Source organism: Malaclemys terrapin, chromosome 2 (assembly GCF_027887155.1).
Source record: "Malaclemys terrapin pileata isolate rMalTer1 chromosome 2, rMalTer1.hap1, whole genome shotgun sequence".
NCBI classification, from domain to species: Eukaryota; Metazoa; Chordata; order Testudines; family Emydidae; genus Malaclemys; species Malaclemys terrapin.
This window is the reverse complement of record NC_071506.1, coordinates 41407813-41429852: the sequence shown is the minus strand read 5'-3', so window position 1 is coordinate 41429852 and position 22040 is coordinate 41407813. Positions and strand designations below refer to the sequence as shown.

General features: G+C 38.8%; 1 protein-coding gene across 2 annotated transcripts in view; it reads left to right on the top strand.

Moving 5' to 3' along the window:
* PTDSS1 (phosphatidylserine synthase 1) overlaps positions 1 to 21048 on the top strand; it is a 53318-nt gene extending 32270 nt beyond the window's left edge. For both annotated transcript variants that reach the window (XM_054020518.1, XM_054020519.1), the window contains exons 9-13: positions 1618 to 1683; positions 14772 to 14871; positions 15240 to 15308; positions 15872 to 15941; positions 17514 to 21048. In XM_054020518.1, the coding sequence (XP_053876493.1) occupies positions 1618 to 1683; positions 14772 to 14871; positions 15240 to 15308; positions 15872 to 15941; positions 17514 to 17623 (415 nt within the window). In that variant the 3' untranslated portion in view covers positions 17624 to 21048. The remainder of the gene's footprint in view (positions 1 to 1617; positions 1684 to 14771; positions 14872 to 15239; positions 15309 to 15871; positions 15942 to 17513) is intronic.
* Positions 21049 to 22040: the final 992 nt, after the last annotated feature.

Sequence of the window (22040 nt, the reverse complement as noted above, 5' to 3'; positions counted from 1 at the left end):
AAATATGAACCATGATTGGGATTTGAGAACTAATCAATCCGTAGTCACCTCACAAAATTATTTCATGAAGTAATTTTGTGTAGCAACCAGCTTCTGTTTACATCCAAATTGAAAAGTCGAGATTCCAGCTAATGAAGCATATATTGTACTTGAGGTTGTTTTTGGGTGGGGTTCTGGTAAATATATATTTTAATATGTATGTGCAAATTGTTTGCATAGGAACTGTAACTTTTCAATATTGTGTGTTCTGTCTCTCTTAGGTACTTATATGGACCCCATTACCATAGTATCTGAGCGCCTAACGGTCTTTAGTGTATTTATCCTCATAACAGTCTTGTGAGTAGGGAAGTGCTATTATCCTCCTTTTACTGATGGGGAACAGAAGCACAGAGAAACAAAGGGTATGTCTACACTGCCCAAAAAAAAAAAAAAAAAGCCCATGGCATCGAGTCTCAGAGCCCAGGTCAACTGACTTGGTCTTGTGGGGCTCCTGCAAGTGGGTTAAAAATAGCAGTGTAGACGTTCCTGCTTGGGCTGGAGCATACGATAAGTGACTTGCCCAGAGTCACACAGGAAGCCTGTAGCAAAGCAGGGAATTGAATCTAGGTCTCCAGAGTCGCAGCTTAGCACCCCGAACCACTGGACCATTCTTCCCCGTTATGCTTCCTCTGTTTAAATTCTTCACCCTGACGTTACAGCAACGTAAGACTTTTGAATTTAATTTCCTCTGTATTTGTGAAAGGATAAAAAGAAGACAATTCTGCTATCATGTGTCCCACTATGCTGGCAAATGGCATTTTTCCTAATAATCATATCACAAGTATTGCTCTACCTTCCATTCACATTAATTAGCCGTTAATCTGTTACCCTCAAAATACAATCACTGTCACAAGTAGTATTCTTTATTGGCAGTCTCTGTAGAAAAACCATGAATTGAACGGCTTGGAAACTGAATTATCCCCCACCCCTAGCAGTGATCTCTCCAGGTCAATGCTGATACAGGTTGGCAGATTATGAAAAACCTTGCATTGTGCTGCTGCCTGTGCTGTGTGTGTTCTGTGAATGGAGGATAACAGTCACCAGAGCTGTCAGTATAATCATGTAAACTCTGTTCCATTCCCACTTAGACGCAGTGTCAGAATGGGAGCCTTTCAGAGTAATGTCAAAACAGGAAAGAGGCATATTTTAAATGATGAATCTAATTTTTAAACAGATCCTTGGTTTCTTTAGACTGTTTTTTCCCCAAGACTAACCCTCTACTGACACACTTTACCTCCCAAGCCGTACATGTGCACTCAGGAACTAGAATAACTTAAAATGAAAAGTAACTTCAAAGTTTAGAGCATAGATAATTTTTTTAATCAAATTTGCTCTTCCAAGACTTGTTAGCCTCTGGTTGATTTTTTTTTTTTCCCCCCCATCTGATGATTCGTCCTACTAAAACTGAAGCCATCTAGTAGGCTTTCATCATAATTTAACTTAACGCATGATATAAGCACTAAGTGCTCCACTTTTGATATAGGGAATATTAATGTTAATCATTTTTAAAAAATGTAAATGTATTTCAGAAGCTTTGTGCTTCATTAAAGAATTTTCATTTGTTGTTTTTGTTTCCAGGCAATATTACGCCTACCTCACAGACACACAGTGCAAAAGGGTAGGAACTCAGTGCTGGGTGTTCGGGTAAGTGTTCTTGACTGTTGGAATTTTTACAAACACGAGGCTGTGTTCTGTTTTTGTTGTTTTAAGTGTTGGCAGTGCGCTCAGTGTGGTGCCAGGTCTGATATGAAGCCAGTCCTTGCCCCAAATTGTTTTCAATCTAAAAGACAGGCACAGAAAAGGTTCCTTGGGAGAAGCCTATGGGAGAAGAAAATCTTAGATTTGTGGGGTGGAAAGGATGGAGAAGGGAAGGGAGAGTTATAGGTGCAGCTGGTTAAAGAAAGAAATATTAGTTAGGGCATCTGCATTCTGTTCCCCTCTTAGTTGGTGGTGCATTTGGTGGCTTAGCAAATAGCTTACCTCTGATGCATCCATTTTAACTGTGCAGATTGCTTGCCTAGCAGGGATATTGTGAAGCATAATTAAGTAGGGCTAAATTCTGCCTTCAGGTATGAGGGCGCAACGCCTTCTGTTTTCAGTGATTATTGGCTTTACGAGAGTTGAATTTTAGGCTCTTAATACATAATAACTTTTCATTGTAGTAGCACCTAGGAGCCCAGGTCATGGACCAGGATCCCATGCTGGGCACTATACAAATTTTTATTAAGCACACTTTGTAAATTATTTCACCATTGTCCGCAGATAGATGGCATATAGCAGATTTTATTTTTAGATCAATATAAAAATCCAGTCACGCTCATTTGTATTAGTCTTCATTTATTAGTTACTTGGCTTCTGGAACAGTGGCTTAATAAAATTTTAAATTACAAAATCCTCTTCATATCATAGAAGTTAGAGATGGTACAGACCTTTTTGCTAACCAGAACTTCCAATCTGGGCTAGTGGACTCCCCCCGCTGGATTATAGAGCTATCCACTAAAAATGTTCTTTGACACTGCAGGAAGCCTTCTTTTGGATCACAAGGGAACTCTCTAGTAAAGTGCTTCAACAGATGCTAAAAAATAACAGTACTGATCCTGTTTTCAACACCAAGAGCCACATTAGTCCAGGCCCTGTGCAAAGATTTTAGTGTTTCTACTTGCATCCACTTCCTAATTCGCTTGCAGTGACTGCCACTAATGAGAGAATGTGACAGAGCAGATATAAGTGAATGTCTAAAAGAGGCCAAGAGATTGGATTAAATGGGGGAGAAATTTATTCTATGTCTTCCTTACATATGCACATTGCTAATCAGCAGGTGCTTTTATCTAAATACGACTTTGTGAATTGGGACACAATGTCCAGATTTATAGACGAGTTGCCTGAGGATGCTGTGGAAGAGTTTAAGGCTTTTCTGGCAGAGAGCCCACTAGTGTCTAAGACATCACTGCAATCAGCACTCGGTATGGCGGACACCTCATATAGGATTATGGCTTCAACTGTAACAATGAGGAGAGCTTCTTGGCTACAGACTTGGCTATGTCTTTGTTTTCTAAAAAGACTGATGAGACATTACATTCTTTTAAGGACTCCAGGGCCACTTTATGATCCTTTGGGGTTTATACCTCAACAGTTAAGACATCATTATGGGGATCTACAACAACAACAATTCCAATAGTACTCCCAACAGTATTTCAGGCAGCCTGCTTATTCTGCAAGACAACAGGACTTCTCCAAGAGGAGACACACATGTTGCACAGGAGAAGGCCCTCTTTTTTCCATCTTCAGCTAGCCAGCCCATAGTCCATCAACTAATGGCAAGCAGCCAATTTGACCCTCCCTTCAAGGGCAACAAACCAGTCACCGGTCAAGGCTATTTCCCCTCCATTTGGGGACATGTTGTCCCACTTCCATAGAGCTTGGGATTCAATAACCTCAGACAAGTGGATCCTAAGTCTATCTACAGAGGAGGGCAACTCATCTCTTCCCATACCTAGATGATTGGTTAGTGAGGGGCAGATCTGAAGAATCAGTCCTCAATTACACTCGATCTCTTTGATTGACTAGCATTGATTTTGAACAAAACAAAATCAGAAGACTGTCAAAAAAAAAAGTCAAAGCAAAACAGAAAATCAAGTTAATTATTGCCATCCTAGGCTCTGAGTTCAAGGACCTATCTCCCGCATGAGCGATTCTAGGCAATATGATGCCTGTGTCAGGACTTCCAATCTCAGTCTTCAACCACAGTCCATGTATATCTGAAGTTACTAGGCCATATGCATTTACCTAGTCCAGAATGCAAGATTGCATCTTGTTCTCTTCAATCATGGTTGAAGTTGGTCTATCACTCAAGTTGTCAGTCATTGGACGGGCTTGTCCAAATGCCTGGACTCTCTACAGTGTTGGACAGAATAGATCAATAATATGCTAGGGTATACCCTTTGCTTGTTCTCCACTGACCAGGGCTGTAGTCACTTATGCCTCCATAATAGGTTGGAGAGCACATCTAGGAATATTGATAATTCAGGGTTTGTGGTCGGAACAGGAAGCATCCTTTCATATCAACGTCCTGGAGTTTCGAGCCATTTACGGTGCGTGTCGATCCTTTTGGTATCAGATCAAGGCAGTGGTTCATATAGTTACAACAATGTAACAAGCAGGGAGGAGCCCACTCCAACCAACTTTGTCAGGAAGCAATAAAGTTTTGGCACTTTTGCATCAAGGAAGACATACCCACAGCTGCACAGTTACCAGGTGCCCAGAACTGGCTGGCTGATCAACTCAGCTGGAGTTTCTTCCAAAGTCATGAGTGGCTCTGAAGGACAGTATGTTGAGGTCCATTTCCAAAGACTGGGGCATTCCGATGATCGACTTGTTTGCAACGAAAGACAACAAAAAATGTAGTTGATATTTTGCTTGCACATGGGTCTCAGTTTGGGCTCGTTAACTGACACCTTCTATTTGAATTGGAGATCGACCCTCATTGCACCAGCTTGGCCAAGACAACGTTGGTTTTCCGACCTTCACAGTCCATCTATTTGACCTCCTAGCTCTCTTCCCCTCATTCCTGACCTGTCAGTGCAATGCCACAGCCAGGTCTGGCATCCAGCAGTCTGCATCTAATGGTGTGGATGCTGCATGGTTAGACTAGAAAGAAGAATAATGCTTGCAAGCAGTGCAGCGAGTTCTATTTAATAGTAGAAAACTTTGTACTAGATATATCTGTTTGGCGAGGTGGAAGCATTTTTTGGTTTGGTCTTTGACTCAGGGAATTCAGCCAATGCTAGCATGTATTCAAGACATTTTGGATTACCTGTTGCATCTTAAGTCCTCAGGTCTCTCTCAGCTCATTGAGGGTCTACCTGGTGCGATCTCAGCACACTGCCATTAGGGTCCTCTATTTGAGGTCCTAGCCACTTGCTCTCTGTCTTTTCTTTGCCAAAAGACAGGTTTTTTTATTGTCCTAACTTCTGTGAGATTTAGTGAGCTTGTAGGCCTTAATGGTGGACTCTCCCTGTATTCAGTTTTTCAAAAACAAGGTGGCCTTGAGGCCACACCTTAAGTTCTTGTCTAAAGTGGGGCATCTAGATCAGAACCAAACTTTGGAAGAGCATTTCTGCTGTCATTATTTAAGCAGATTCTGAGCCCCACCTCCATCGTTTTCTGCTTATGAGTCACCTGAGTAGAATACACCTTTTCAAACAGTTGAAGAAGAAAAAAAGTCACCTACCTCTTCTTCAATTGTTGTTCTTCTAGATGTGGGTGCAGATGTGTATTCCACAACCCAGCCTCTGTCCCCGCTGCACTGAAGTCTCAACTATTGATGTTCAGTGCGACGGAGGGGGGTCGAGGCAGCACTGCCTTTAAATAGCTATGAGAGAGGCTATGGGGCCAGAGGGCACAAACACCACCCCAATGGGCAATGTAAAGCAAAATTCTCTGATTTCAGTGCAGTGGGCACATGCACACCAAGTGGAATATATGTCTGTACCCACGTTTTGCAGAACGACAGTAGGTAGGTAACTGTTTTATTCCCATTGATCTTGGAGTAGTAGGGCAACCACCTTTAGTAGTAAAATTTCCTTATTTTTTGATTTACTGTTTCCTCACTTGTATACGCCACTTCTTTAGACAATCCAGTTATCCCAAATGTTCTTTTCTACAATAGTTGAAGTTTAACATGTTAAAAGTAATACAAGTGATGGCAATGAAAGACGTTAAGTAGAAAAAACATTTTTTTTTTAAAGTTATATCTCTTTAGAGTCTTATCCTGCTTTTTTCTTTCTTTCTTTCTTATTTTCATTTTTGAGATATGGAAAGGATTGTTTTAAAATGGACAGTTCTGGAAAGCAAAATGTCTGTCACTGCCTGGGTAAGATCCATATTGTAGGAGTCTGGCCTCTGACAATGTAGCAGCACAGCTGGCAAAAATCATAGAAACCTGTCCTCTAAAGCTGGGAGAGGATTACAATCTGCAGAAAGCCTTTAGGGACTTGCTGTTTTCTCAGTCGATCATAGAAACATTATAGAAGGTGAAGGGAACAAATCTGTCTTAAAACATTTGTTCTTTTTTTGAAAGGAACATTCTGTCCTCTTGAAGTTGCAGACATCAGTGCTGTTCATGTAAGCAAGGCTTGCTCGTGTATATATTGTCCCATCAGGGCTGATACATGCTGAGGTATGCTTTTACTCCTGCTTCTTGCTTTTGGCAAATATAGCCAACCAAGGTGAATCAGTTGGCACTGAGGTTTTAGGGGACATCCATTTCACGCCCATTTGCTGAATCTCAAGAGATTCCATTATAACAACCAGTGAACATTCAGATTCAGTTGTCTACTTTTGGAATGGCATACAGGCTGATGTGCTGTGTAGCCAATTCATTTATGGAGCTGGCAGTTAGCAAGATTAATGGTATTTTTTAGGGCTGTCAAGCAATTAGATAGATCGCACTGTTAAACAATAATAGAATACAATTTATTTAAATATTTTTGGATGTTTTCTACATTTTAAAATATATTGATTTCAATTACAACACAGAATACAAAGTGTACAGTGCTCACTTTATATTTATTTTTGATTACAAATATTTGCACTGTAAAAAACAAAATAAATAGTATATTTCAATTCACCTAATACAAGAACTTTATAATGAAAGTTGAACTTACAAATGTAGAATTATGTACAAAAAAAACTGCGTTCAAAATAAAACAATGGAAAACGAACCTACAAGTTCACTCAGTCCAACTTCAGTCAATTGCTCAGACAAACAAGTTTGGTTATAATTTGCAGGAGATAATGCTGCCCACATCTTGTTTACAATGTCACCTGAAAGTGAGAACAGGCATTCGTATGGCACAGCTGTAGCCGGCATCGCAAGATATTTACGTGCCAGATGCGCTAAATGTTCCTATGTTCCTTCATGCTTCAACCACCATTCCAGAGGACATGCGTCCATGCTGCTGACAGGTTCTGCTCGATAACGATCTAAAACAGAGTGGACTGTCGCATGTTCATTTTCATCATCTGAGTCAGATGCCACCAGCAGAAGGTTGATTTTCTTTTTTGGTGGTTTGGGTTCTGTAGTTTCCGCATTAGAGTATTGCTCGTTTAAGACATCTGAAAGCATTCTCCCCACCTTGTCCCTCTCAGATTTTGGAAGGCACTTCAGATTCTTAAACCGTGGGTCGAGTGCTGTAGCTATCCTTAGAAATCTCACATTGGTATGTTCTTTGCGTTTTGTCAAATCTGCTGTGAAAGTGTTCTTAAAATGAATTTGTGCTGGGTCATCATCCGAGACTGCTATAACGCGAAATATATGGCAGAATGCTAGTAAAATAGAACAGGAGACATACAAGTCTCCCCCATGGAGTTCAGTCACAAATTTAATTAATGCATTATTTTTTTAACGAGCATCATCAGCATGGAAGCATGTCCTCTGGAATGGTGGCCAAAGCATGAAGGGGCATATGAATGTTTGTCATGTCTGGCATGTAAATACCTTGCAATGCCGGCTTCAAAAGTGCCATGCGAACGCCTGTTCTCACTTTCAGGTGACGTAAATAAGAAGCAGTCAGCAGTATCTCCTGTAAATGTAAACAAACTTGTTTGTCTTAGCAATTGGCTGAACAAGAAGTAGGACTGAGTAGACTTGTAGGCTCTAAAGTTTTACATTGTTTTGTTTTTGAGTGCTATTATGTAACAAAAAAAATCTACATTTGTAAGTTACATTTTCACAATAAAGAGATTGCACTACAGTACTTGTATGAGGTGAACTGAAAAATACTATTTCTTTGGTTTATCATTTTTACAGTGCAAATATTTGTAACCAAAAATAATAATATAAAGTGAGCACTTTACACTTTGTATTCTGTGTTGTAATAGAAATCAATATATATGAAAATGTAGAAAAACATCCAAAAATATTTAATAAATTTCAATAGATATTCTATTAATAGTGTGATTAATTGCAATTAATTTTTTTAATAGCAGTTAATTTTTTTGAGTTAATTGCGTGAGTTAACGGCGATTAATCGACAGCCCTAGTATTTTTATGTAGCATGACATCAGCTTAATCTCTAGAAGACCAAATATAGATCTGACTGTGGAAGGTAATGAGTGCCAGGATGTATAGATCCAACATAATAGTAAGCAGCAGAGTAGAAAGTGTTACAGTTTCTAGAGTACTGGTTTGGAATGGAATTTCCAGACAGTAATTTATAATCCTGTATCAAACTCTGAAACTTCAGAAGATTCCCCAAATGAGTGTCACTTCCTATTTATTTGAGCACTACATTGTTTAGCACAGTACAAAACTTTGGAAGAAATGATCAAAGAAAATCAAAATACAGTATACAGCATATTTCACACTGCAATTTAAGATATTCTAGAGCAGGGGTCCTCAATCTTTTTCTTTCTGAGGCCTTCCCAACATGCTATTAAAAAATCCATGGCCCACCTGTGCCACAACTGTTTTTCTGCATATCCAGTAGATTAAAAGCCAGGGCCGACGTTTGGGGGTAGCACACAGGGCAGTTGCCCGGGGCCCCGTGCCTCAGGCTTCAGCTTCAGCCAAGGGTGGTGGGGCTCAGGCTTCGACTTTCTGCCCTTGGTCCCAGCGAGTCTAGTGCTGGTCCCTCTATGGTTTATTTTGGTGGACCCCCTGAAATCTTTCGTGGCCCCTGCAGGGGGGCTCCAGACTCCTGGTCAAGAGCCACTGTTCTAGAGAGCTGAATAAGTCACACACTCATCTGTCAGTCCCTTTGAACTTGGGTACTTTTGCTTACTAAAACACCATTTTGTTCTAGGCTTTTATGTTCCTTAATTTTGTGCAGTGCTTAGGTACCACATTTAATATTGCGGCCAACTCTTGTGATTTTATCAGAAGTCATAAAGTATTTGGTGTTTCTCTGATGGCCTCAGCTCCTAGAATCATGTGACTAAATAAGAATCTTAGTTTTCATTTAAAAGGAAGTTTATAACTCTCATGAATGTGGAACAAAGCTGGAAAATGTGAACCCTAAAGGCTCAATCACAGGAAAGTAAATAAAAAAAAACTAAAAGCTGTTTGGTTTCTTTTAATCTTATTTATATAAAAATTGGTATGCTTGTGGTTGGCAATCCTGTAAATTATATAAAATCATAATATAGCTAGGTCTTTGGGGGTGGTTCAGACTTTCAATTGTATGTGGATATTTTATATAACAAGTGCTAGTAAAATAAAGATGTTAAACAAGAATCTGAACAAATGAACATCCCTTTTAAGCAATGAATTTCTAGCACCTGAAAGTTGGTGAGAGCATTAAGTGAAAGTCTTCACTGAAGAGCTATTACGTGTTCAATGAAAGAACCTTTTTATTATATTCATATATCTTCTTAAGGGTGCTTAAGAGCAGTGCAGGCTTTAATTTAGGTTCTGAGGTTTTGGCTGCAGGTTTGAGGGATATAGCTTCTTGATGCTAAATGTACAAGTTCAAGTTTTCTTTTTCTTGAGTGGGTCCTACATGTGAACAAATGTGGCCAAACAAGATAGGAAGATAAAAGGCAACTTTTAGCTATATGTCATTGATTCTTATAAGATAGACTGACTTTCTTCTGTGCAGAGAAAGCTGTTTAATCTTTCACAAGATGGATTAGGTTTCTCTTCTTAAAGAATGGATCAAGAAGTGGCATGAATGTGCACACACTAATCAGTGTACTTGTACACTTCAGACCAAAGGGAAAGGTGCCAAGAAACTCCTTACTGTTATGGAGTAGTTGGTAATGTTGTGCCTCTTGGAGATTGAATGTGAACAGTAGTCTGCTTGGCATCACTATTTCATTTAGTGAAGTGGAAGAATTTAGCAGGATATAGTCCATTAGAGCAATACTTTATTAAAGGAATCAAAGTATTTGGACCAGTAAGGACTTGAATAATTGCTTTTAGGTAGAGACCAGGGGTGAAATTCTGGTCCCACTGAAGTGGAGGAGAGTTTACCAGTGACTTCAAGAGAGCCACAATTTAACTTCTGGTCCTTCTTAAATGTCTAATAGTTTCTTTTGTCCACAAAATTGATTTACCTGATGCAGACGGGGGTCTGGTTTTTGTTCTCTTTGGTCATTTGATTTTTTTTTTTTAATTATTTTGAAGGGGAGTTGCCTTTAAAATTTAGTTTCAACTGCTGCTAGAACAGTTTCTGCATGCTTCTTATAGGAAAATGTCTCGTGTTTTTATGTACTACTGACAAAAGATGAAAAAGTAAGAAGTACAGTATCCTATTTGCTATCCTTTCTCTATGTAGTTTTACTGTATCTTTTAATTAAGTAAATGTCTGTTTACATTCTTGATGTAAAACCTCTCCATCTCCATGGCCTGTTGGAGATTTGAAGCTTTATGCGACCAGTGCAGACATTCCCCTATCAGAGGGAGAAAACCAAACGTGCTCAGTAGCGGCCCTTCTCGCCAACTGAGGAGTGGTATTGGTGAATTCCTTTCATTGTTCTTTCTTGGGAGAAGAGTGAACACAGTGTCTGTTATAGACAGAATAGTCTTTGTACATGAATCCAAAAATGCACCCTACAGTTCATAGTTTGCTAGACTGTTCATTATCGCCTCAAAACCTGTGTTAACACACTTCAGTACAGTTGGGTTATCTAGCTCAGCATGGAAAGTCTAGTTCTTTCATTACCATTTTAGGGCAGATTATGAAATTACAAGAAGGTAATGTTGCCTTGACAGAATTATGAAGACAAGTTGGGTAATTTCAGCTGGTATTGAATGCAGCTCCTCACCTATTTACCAGTACTTCCTGCAGGAAGCACATTACACCTGCGCTGCAGAGATTCTACTGGCTTCCATTTCATGCAAGTCAGGGTGTTGGCATTGAGCTATAAAGCTCTCTTTATTGTTTGTATTCTGTGTATCTCAGAAAGATCCTCTCTTGGTTTTTAACCCAGAGGTTGTGATGACATGCTCAAGATTATAAGCTCTAGAAATATCATTTGGGGGCTGGAAAGATGAAGTTCACAGTGGAAATTCCCCAGACTCTTTTGGTCTGATACAGGTTTTGACCTTTACAGCATATTGCAAACCCTGTTCCTTTATTCTACGCTTTTTTCAGGGCTGAGTAAGGATGAGTAGATTCAGATTAGGTGAAACTTGACTTTTGCTTTGTATGGGGTTTTTAAAGACTGCATTCTGTGTGCATCTGGAGTGTCAGGTTAGGTATGTTTTATAAATCAAAATATATAAAGAAGCTGTGTGCATGGAAGGGAATTTAATAGTCTGTCATTGATATCTGGTTTGTAAAAAGATAATAGGGTGACTGACAATCAGTAAGAAAACATGTTTTAAAGAAAATTTAAATTGAAGTTTCCTAGGTAAGAAGAGAGCTGTCTAATAAATAAATAAATTACTATGGAAGTGTTTAGACTGTCGTCAGATAATACAAATCATTAAAAAAATGTATTGCCAAAAAGGGACATATTTTAGGAAGTTTGTGCTTTTGTGCTTATAAATCTGAACATTCGGAATTAGGAGGAGCAGAACCGGTCTCTTTACCACTAACTGAATTTAACAGCCTCGTCTCTCCTTGAATAAGTTTCATAACAAATTTTTAAAAAAAACTTCCAATCACCTTGGGCAGTCAGAAAAAAATCATCCTTAAAATAGAAAAAAAAATGTAAATGATCATTTGAAAGTATGTAGAAATTTCACTAAAATAAGGGGGATAATGCAGATAACATTTAAACAAAACCGGAGTGAAGTTCAGGAAGAACAGAATCTGAAAGGGAATCTTCAGAAGTTCTGTTTTCGTACTGTATAGTTTTTTATCACGTTCATCGCCCTACTTAGCCCAATCAAATTATTTTTCTCAATTGAATTGCTTAAAAGTGGCTGTATGTCATAAAAATGAAAAATGTGTGTTTCTCTCCCTGATCAACTACAGAAAATTTTGACAAGAAAAAGAACTATTACCCTTCTGCCTGAAGAGAAAATATCCTGATTGACAAGTCAAAGATTTACTGTGCATCTGAATAGACTTTGCAATATTGTATATTTTGTCATAATTTTAAGGTGTCTTTATGACTCCAGATTACCTTAATGCTCCTTTTCTTATTGGTTACCTTCCAATTTGTGCTTAATACGGGTTTTCGAAAGATGGGATGAGTCAGATGGAGGGGCCCATGTGTTATTTAAAATGCGTTCTGAAAAACTTCAGAACACAGAATAGCGTTTCAAACTTCTAACCCAATTCTTTCTAATGCAAAAAGGGTATCTGCAAATGCCTATCGCTATGGAATGTAAGTGCTTCATGTGCACCAAGTCCTTCAACTTTTTCTGGTAGCTCTGATGTTCTCACAATTATTCTTCATAGAGTTCTATTTAACAATGAATTGATAAGGACTCCACTAACGGACTTCATACTTCGCTCTGATCATGCATCCAGTCTCTTGTGAAATCTTCAACATTATCCACCCTCTTTTCTAAAGCATCAGTTTTAGATGAGTGAGGGTGATTCAAGGTCATGATTACAGAAAGTTTTGCATTAAGCAGGGTGTTCGATATCCTCCTCAGGGAGGTTTGAAGAGGGGATAGATATGCTTTTTCTCCTGAGCAAACAGCATCTCAAATAGCTGCAACCAATGGAGATTGAGGTAGATGACCAGAACTAAGAGTCCTTCCTTTTTCATATCCTCTGCTTTAGGAATCTCCGCTGTATGAGAACCTGAGACTCCTTTAGACTCCTTCTCATCTCTGTTGGTTTCTTTAGGAAGACCAGTAAACCAGTAGTTGCTTAGGCATTTATAAATTCTCCTCCCTCCCTCCTCCCTTCATGCACACACTCGTACTGTTGTGACATCATTCAAAAACTCCCCTCACCCCCAACCAACACCTCACCGATATTCTGATAACATCTCTATGTAATCTTTCCAGTCCTTAGTGAGCATACTGTTATTGTAAGCCAATCAGTCTCATTTAATTTTTCATAGTTCTTTCTGGACACACTTCTGAGGAGAAAACTTATTTTTATTATTCTGAGAGAACCTCAGTTTCAACAAGTTAATAAGAAATTCTAAGGTACCAGTGCCTATCCAGCTGTCTCATGAGCTATAAATTGTAGATACCCCTTATGGTAGTTTCTCACCAAGTTCCCATGAGCTTTTGAAGATTTAATTATAAACTGACTAAAATCGATGTCTTTGATAACTGGTGACCTATTTTAAATTGACAGCCTTTGTGAAGAATATTTTTTTGGTATAAGAATGGCATTTGAAAAAGCCCTTGTTTCTGCAGCCTTTTAAAAGGATGTTTAATAATGTCTGATGCAATCAGTACTTGACCCTTTGTCTTATAGCAAAGTATTTGGGTTTATTGCTATGCCTAAATTGGATTTGTGTTTATGAATGTACAATGTTCAGTATCACTTGGATCAAACAATATTTTACATGTGTAATCAGCTGCAAATTATATATAAAGATTTTTATAGGAGTCATCAAAAGAATAATTGCACTCCAAGATGCAAAATTAAATGTTGCATTGTTGTCCTACAATTTTCATATTCACCCACATGGTATCTTCCAGTAAAGAACAAACCAGAAAAACCTACCCTTTTTGAAGCTGTGTTTTCTGTCTGCAAATTTACTTTGTTTGCTGCTGTCTGAGCTGCCCTGTCTTCTCTCACCTATGGCCTGATCCATGAATTAGTCATGTACGTCAGTGATATTGTGTCACCTGCTACTTAGCAAGTATGGAAGCTTTGTTTCCTGGGATGTTGTCAGATATGTCAGTTGTACCATAAATGTAGGAGCCAATCTCTTAATTTTATAAATTTGAAGGTTGTTTCTTTGTGTTTTCAAACTTACAGGACCAGATCATGTGGTATAAATGAGTGCAGCTCTCTTGACGGCAGTGGAACTGCACTGATTTACTGAGGATCTGGACCTTCATTTTTAATGTCTTTCATGTACACTTGGGACCAAAATTCTGGAATCTCTCCTTCTCCCAGGAAGGCATAATCTCAGCTTTGTGTGACCACTTCTCGTGTATCAGTGCATATTAGCTAGGAGAGGGAACTGGCTGTCTGATAATAGGCAAGTCTACCCCTTCTTCTTGCTACCCTCCTTCTACTCTTCCCATCTTACCGCTGGGTGGAGAATTTGAGGGAGGCACCAGAACCTTCACGTGTCTATCAAACCTAACTACTGGCGCAGCAGCCTGGGGATTTACCCAGAGTGAATGGTGGCTCAGAGGATTGGGAATGGCTTTTCACCTCTGGCTCCCCTGCTGAAACCATTCTAGGGTGGTAAAGTAACTACCATCTACCATCTAATGGCTGTTTGGCCTGCATGAAATGAGTTGGTGGTTCAGTCCAGCGTGAAGTAGACTGGTGTCCACAGTACAGTTGCCTCATTGTTGACTGTCTCAACAGAGAACCTGTGGGTTGAGTGGACATAGAAATGGAATGATCATCTTATCCCTCCAGGTGAAGACGGAGGCGCATTAGCAGACAGTGTGGGGAAGCTTTCACTGTCATTGAACCCTTTGTGCCCATATCATGGATAAGCAGAGAATTTCAACCCTGAGGGCTGTCAGCCTAGCATTCTTCATGTTCTCTACACTAACACTGCTGCAAAAGAATGGCGTACTCATCAGAAATCTGGTTAAAGCTACTGCTTATTTAGAGCAGACAGAGTCCAGACTCTTTACCTCATCAGTGTTTATAACCTCACCTTTTTTCTTTCTCTACCCACAGAGTCATTGGTTTCCTTGAAGCTTTTGTGTGCATAAAGTTTGGTCAAGAGCTCTTCTCCAAAACACAAATATTGTATGTTGTGTTTTGGCTTCTTTGTGTGGTAAGTGAGACTTCTCGCTCATGAAACACAGTGCCCAGCAATGCCTTGAGGCCTCGATCCTGCAAACCTTATGTACCTGAGTAGTGTGTACATATACAAGAACTCCTGCTGAATTCAGTAAGTAAGGACTTCTTAACCCAGTAAGAGTTGCAGATGTGAGCCCTAATACTCTGAAAATTGTTAATGGTACAATGAATTTGTAAATACTCTTTCTTTAATAAACAAATTGGATTTACTAATATTCTCAGAAACAAAGGGTCAAACTCTCTCAAATGGAGTAGCTGCATTGACTCAGTGCAATTAAACCAGTAGAAATCTTGTCCCAAAGTTCTGTAAACATTTTTGTTGTTTTTTCCACCCTTTTGTAGGCTGTTACGACTTTCCTGTGTTTATATGGAATGGTTTGGTATGCGGAGTACTCTGGCCACCGAGAAAAGGTACTTTGGTGGGGACTCAATTTTTATTTTAAGCCAAAATTAAGCTGCAACACAGCCACATTGTTATACATTCTTGTAAAGAGAATTCTGACATAGGAATCAAGGGTGTGATCCAGAGTCCTTTGAAGTGAGTTGGAAACGCTTCCATTGAAGTCAGTTGGCTTTGGAGTGGGCCCAAAGTGTGTTGTTGTCTTCAAGGAGCACTGTAATCCTAGCTGTACGAAATAGGGCTAACACTTTATCAAAGACTGGAATAATAAATAACTAATGTCTCCACTGTCTATGTGAAAAGACAAGAAGAATATGAAAAATATTGAGAAAAGCTTTGTTAAAAGACAGACCACCTCGGAGCTGTTGCTTTATTGCCATTTTACGGTCCTGTTGTTGTATCAGCTATTTGTGCTTGATAATGAGATGGGGAAAGACCTTTACTTCCATTAGCATTTTTGTCAGAATTCTTGCTGCAGCTTTAATGCTACAAGTCCTAACCAAAAATGTAGTGGAAAGGAGAAGTGGAGATTGACTCAGCCTCCAAATGACGTGTGTCCTCCTTGTCTTTACAGACCTTGTCAGAAAGCGAGGACAGCCCATACAGCCCAGATGCCTCATGGCTTCATTCTAAATTCACTAAAGGTACTGCTGCTTTGCATGCACGTTCTGAGTGTCGTATCAGTGGGAATACAGCTCAGTCCTAACAAATGTATTTTGAGAAACCTACAGTAGAGGTTATTTGATCTACTTTCTGACCCACGCAATTCAAGTGCATCTAGAAATAAGCTGCAAAGCCACTTTTATTTTTCCCCACTGATTTCCTTTCCATTCATTAGAATGTGATTTAATTTTTAATGGAACAAATGGCTCCTCCGCCTGTTACTGTTCCATTCCTTTCTGTTCCAATGTTTGAGATTGGAGAATTTCACAACTTGGTTGGGCAGGTTTTCTCGCTGAACATCCCTGTATGGCTTCAAGTGAACAATGTGAGATGTGCTTTTATGCCTGCTTGTTAGTGAGCAGGCAGGAATGTGCCCAGGAGCTTATGTTCCTACTGACACTTACTAATGGCTTGACTACATGAACATTTAGTTCATGGCAAGTTGGGGTGCCAATCTACCCTGCACTAGCCTGCCACAGACTAGCTGTCCATGTGGACCCTACTGATGTGCGTTTTGTTTCAAAGAGAACTAGATCAAAGTATATTAGTTGATTAACGAGCTTAATGCAGTTCAGCAGGGTCCACACAGACAGTTAGTCAGCCACTTTTTATTGCAATGAAAATCAAGTAGGCAGCCTGTTTTCTCCTTCTCACACTTTAGTGAGGACCTTCCTGTGGAAAAAGGACAAGATTAGCATCTGGAAACTACCATTCAGAGGTTACACTCCAGGTGTATTTACATCATTAAAACAATATTTTCTTTTCATTGTAACTTTCTAGAGTCCTGACACTTTTAGCACTTACACATGTTTTTCTTCAGTTGCATGCACAGATTTCCTAGGTTGCCTGTATTGATTTCTTTTTGGTTTGTTATTTAAAGAAGCATATTAGATTGATTTCTTTAAAAAATACATCCATTAAAATAGATTTTTCAAGCATAGAAAAAGAAAATACTCTAATTGTTGGTCTAAAAACAGTAACAGTGTCCCCTGACTTCATCAGAGTTATCTGCTCAATGGCAAATTTTCTGCTAAAGTGTGCAAGAGGTTAATGCCAGTGTATATTCATCATCATCAGACCTCTCCACCTGCAAAGGCCCAATGTGTGTGACAAAGATGCAAAATGAGAGATACTAAACAATTATTCATGCAGGAAACTTGGTGATGGGATTCATTCCATAATTCTCTTCAACCTCAGTTTCATGGTTCTTAATTTCTAATGTAAATAATTGTCAACAGTATGAGGGAGATGTCACTCATTTTAATCCACATTCAAATTTGCCATCAGTTTAAATGACGGACACTTCAGCATCACATTTTAATTTGTTAAATTTTTGAAGTTGCCTGGAGAGAGGTTTTCTTGCAGAAGCTGACAGAATAAATGTTTTAATTTGGCCACTAGATGGAGTGCTAGTATCAAACAAATAGTTTCAGCCTGCAATAATTACAGTAGTTTAAACTTTACATATCTAGGAAACCTTAAAAACTAAAACAGTGAAGAATTGCTTTCAACAGTCAGCTCCAAATCTTAAATGTATTTTGATTTCTTTGTAGGTACTGAAGATAGTCCACCAAAACATTCAGGCACCATTGAGAGCCATTCATCTAGAAGAAGGAATCGTCATTCCAAAACAAAAGTAACCAATGGAATTGGCAAGAAATAAGATCAGTCTCTAAAGATGTTCCAGAGTATGCCTAGACATGAGAAGGAAAACTGGACCTCGTTCTGAATTCCCTATTAGAAGGTTAATAAGAAAACAGGTGGAAGATGAGGGAAAATGTTTGCAGCATCCGAAGGGTCTAATACCTTTTAAAATGTAGCCATCAGTGTATTGCAGATCATTGTCTGTTGCCATGTGCCATTCACTGACTTAAATCTAGTTTCTTCAGCACTTGGCATTCAGAAACAAGCAGTAGTATGTTGAAAGGAAAAATAGTTTGCTCTTGGCAGGTATGTGAAGGTGTATGTTCAGGTATTCCAATTTGCATTTTTAATATCTTTGTTAGTTGAGAACATTAACCCAAATGCTAATGGACAATGACCAGATGTTTTGGGGTTTTTTGTTTGATTTGGGGGAGGGGAACACCATGGGATTGGTTGGTTGTTTTTGTGTCTTTGTTTTGATTAGTTTTTTTGTTTTGAAACATATGCAATCTTTGATTAAAAGCAGCTCTGCCCTTCATTCCCAATCAGATAACTAAACTTTTCCATACTAATGGTTCCTTTTATTTTAAGTATTTTTTAAAAATTCCATATTTTTATCCAATTGCTCATTTTTATTTAATGACATTCTCTCCACTCAGTGGCAGGATTTTACCAACTGGGGAATGTGTCCAGATTTCTTATAAAGGTTGCAGAGTTAATTTCAAATGTTTCCTCGTTTCTGATTCTGTTCCCTATCCCATTTGTTAAAGCCTAATTCCAATGCATATATGAAACTTGTTACACAGTAGTGAGGGCTATACCTGTTGACCCCAGGGGCAGATGATGTATTGTTCAGTTTACTTCCCCCCACCCCCATTTACTGCTGTGTATTAGCTGCACGTAGTATTATGTGTTCAGTACTAGTAGGTATTACTCTTTCAGTTGTGTCATACTTTGTAAAATACTTGCCCTTTGCTTTGCCTCAAGTTTTAAATAAGATTCACGTTAAAGGCAGCTTGAAGGCTTTTGGTACTGCCCAGTCTGGTGATAAGGCAGCTTCTTCACGAAGTACTGTAGCTCACTTTTTTGTAAGTTTACAATCATTCGTAAAGACTCACTGTGTTGCTGAGAGTAGAAGGGTTCACACAATATTATTGTGTTTATACAGTGTTTTCCTATTTCCTAACATGCTATCAAATAGCAAACAAACTACATATTTGAAACATCCATACTAATTATGATCTGAAAGTGGGTGATTCCCTCAAACTGCAGCTAGCATAACGATTATTCTTTAAATAAACCTGTGAGATCAGTCAGTTCCCGTACTAAATTAGCAGATTTTTATTTTTTTGGTGCCAACTGGGTTGTGGGGCCTATAACCCTAGAAAGCTCAGCAAAGCAGACAGGTTAAGACAAATAAATAACATCCATGAGTCACTAGTCCTTGTAATAATTAAGATTTCATTTCTGAGAAATGTTACTGTGATTTGACACAGGTTATGTACTATAAAATGCTGTAAAGATTTTATCATACAAGTGTATGACACTGTAAATAGGAAAACCATTCTGTGTATTCCATGACGACCTATGTGCCACAGATTATCAAAAATTTGAATGCACTTATTATGCTCCTGCCTAACTCATTGGAAGCCCTTTTAATTTCTTCAGTCCAACACAAATGTACAACTTAAGAACTAAATTGTATTGAAAGCTGCTATATCATTTTTCTGCAACTATGTTGAATTTTACAGGAAAAAAGGTCTGGAAGACTTTTTTGGATTTTTCTACAAATATTCTGTTTTCATTTATATTACCAATGCTGTAGTCTGTGGCATCTCCATTTGTTCTTGGTATGCTGCTTATTGTTGAATGTATTTGCAAGTTTCTTTGGCTACTCGAATTTGTTACTTTTATATTTCACTTGTTTATAATTCAGTCACTGCAAGACTGAGGATGGCATTGTGAATGGTTTTTCCCATTGATTCAATACCAAAGCAAGAAGTTGAAGTTTAACATCATATTTACATTTTGTATTTCAGATGTATAATTTTTATTTTAAAGGACACAGTTTTTCAAAAGTGAGAGCCTGTTTTGTACTTGCAAAATATGTGCACACTCGCATTCTACATATAAAACACACCCTGGCTTATGAAAACTGGGGCTTATGTATACAGTTATCCATTTCCCACACACAGTGGGTATATGCAAATGTTTTGCAAGTGCAGAACTGGTACTCACATTTGTGAATTGGACCCTAAAAATTTAAAAGAGGAAATATGAAGAAAGTTGAAGGTTCATCTGTTGAAGGTTCTGACTTCTGAATTCTGTTACACTAGCACAGGTCAGACCAGTAAAACATAGGTCAGGACCTTCAACTCATAATGCCTATGGAAAAGGAATGTCCAGAAAAGACATCTTTCACGTGTTTCCCCTAGTGTTTTTTTGTTTTTATTTTTTTGAAAATTAAAGGGAGAGTGGGGGAATCAGGGGGAAGTTAAGTAGAGTCTTTTAGGCAGTTTGAAAAATGGCACTTTCTGCACTCCACCAGCAATCCTGGCTGCGATTGACAAGTGTTCTGACAATTCATCCACTGCCTGACAAGTGCTATTTCCACTCCATTTTCCATGGCAATGGGCCTTGCATTGGCATAAATAGGATGGTGCTTTTGATCACTGCTGTAAATCTGAAGTAATTATCACTTCCCCCCTTATCGCTGTACTCCACATACAATTCATGTGCAATGGCCAGTGAGAATGATGAATAACTTGAGCTGTTATATTAACTAATTTCCTTGTATCAAGAATTCTGCTGCTTGAATAGTCATTGTTACTGTTACAAATGCACTGTCCCTTTTTTACCCATTCTTTGTCCTTCCAGGTCTTCTCATCTTACCTTCCTTTTATTCTCTTCTCTCTCCTATTATTCCGTCCTCCAGTTTTAAAACAAGCTATTCCCTGCCATTGAAAGGACTGAATTTGCCCTCCAGAGACGTTACTTAATGTTAGTCATTGAAGGGGGGCTAATTCAGTCCAGCATGGCATAAGCAGAGGATAGTGGCAACACTTTACAACGCTGAGTGGATTTAATAGCAATAGACAGTTTTCAGGATGGGGAATGCTGGGAGGGTATACAGTGAACCGGAAGCCACCAAAAGTGAACCTCGCTACCAGCTGCCAGTATTAAAGCTGGATGGAGAGCTGTGTACATGAAACACAGTATCTAATAAAATACATGGAGGAGCTTGATTTCTGTTGTTCTTTTGTTACTCGGCTGTGAAGAAAATAGTTTGCTGTTTCATCTATTAAAGCCTTGGTATTTACTACATTATCACAAGATGACACACCAATTACCATGTGTTTAACATTGTTTTCAATAGAATTGCTCTGTACTGATTGCGAAGTATCGTATTTTGCAGTAACTCAGTAAAACAACCCATGTCAACAATGTGTTTGTCATCTATATACAACAGGGCACAGCAGGTGATCACTTGTTAGAAGCTGTTAATTTTTATACTACTAATTGCAGACTGACGCATTCATCCACTTCCATCATAGAACCGAGGCTATAACACTCTGAGGTCTCACTGCAATCTGCTACTTGAGAGGAGAGCAGACTTTTAAAATACATCAGTAATATTACAGCTTTCTCTTGTTTCTGACACTACTTCTCAGGTTTCTAGCAGGCAGAATACCTCTGTTCTAGTAAACCTCGCTATTCATTTTGCATATGTTACTTTATTATTGCAGACCACATAGATATGGAAGAAGTGAGTTGTCACAAAGTAGCTTTGATTGCAGACCTTCTAAGGTGAACAGAAAGGTTTCTCATGGAGGAACAGGAAGACACGGGTTACTGCAGGTGGGTTTATGCTCATGCCTCCATCAGTGAAGTACAATAGCAACGTTTGGATAATAGGAATACTTAGACTTAGTTTTCACAGCCAATGTAGTTGCTGCAGCAGCACTGTTCTTATACTGTATAAAAACGGAGTGTTAAACATGATTTTTATTTGCTATTGAAATATGCTAAAAACACCAGGCAGCACAGTGTCTAGACACTGCAGGCACAAATTGAGGCCTATATTCTATCATGAGAAGCTTCTGAAAGACCTACTCAGAATGCTGATACTCATTGTCTGAAAAAGCATGGCCTGTTTTACATGTGAGATACAGAACTTGTAATTTACAACCAGCCATGTGCACTGCTGCCTCTGGATAGTGAATGCAAACAGTATGTGCAGCACCGTGTGTATCTTTTCTCAGGAACAGGAGAGGTTTTCAATGCTAAAAAGAAGTAAATGTGAAAAGTAGAAAAGCAAAAAAAGAGGTGTGTGTGTTTGTGTGTATATATATGTGTGTATATATATACACACACAAACTGGTCACTGGATGAGTAGTTTTCTGTTCCTTGAGTGACCAGAGCAGGGGCTGCACTAA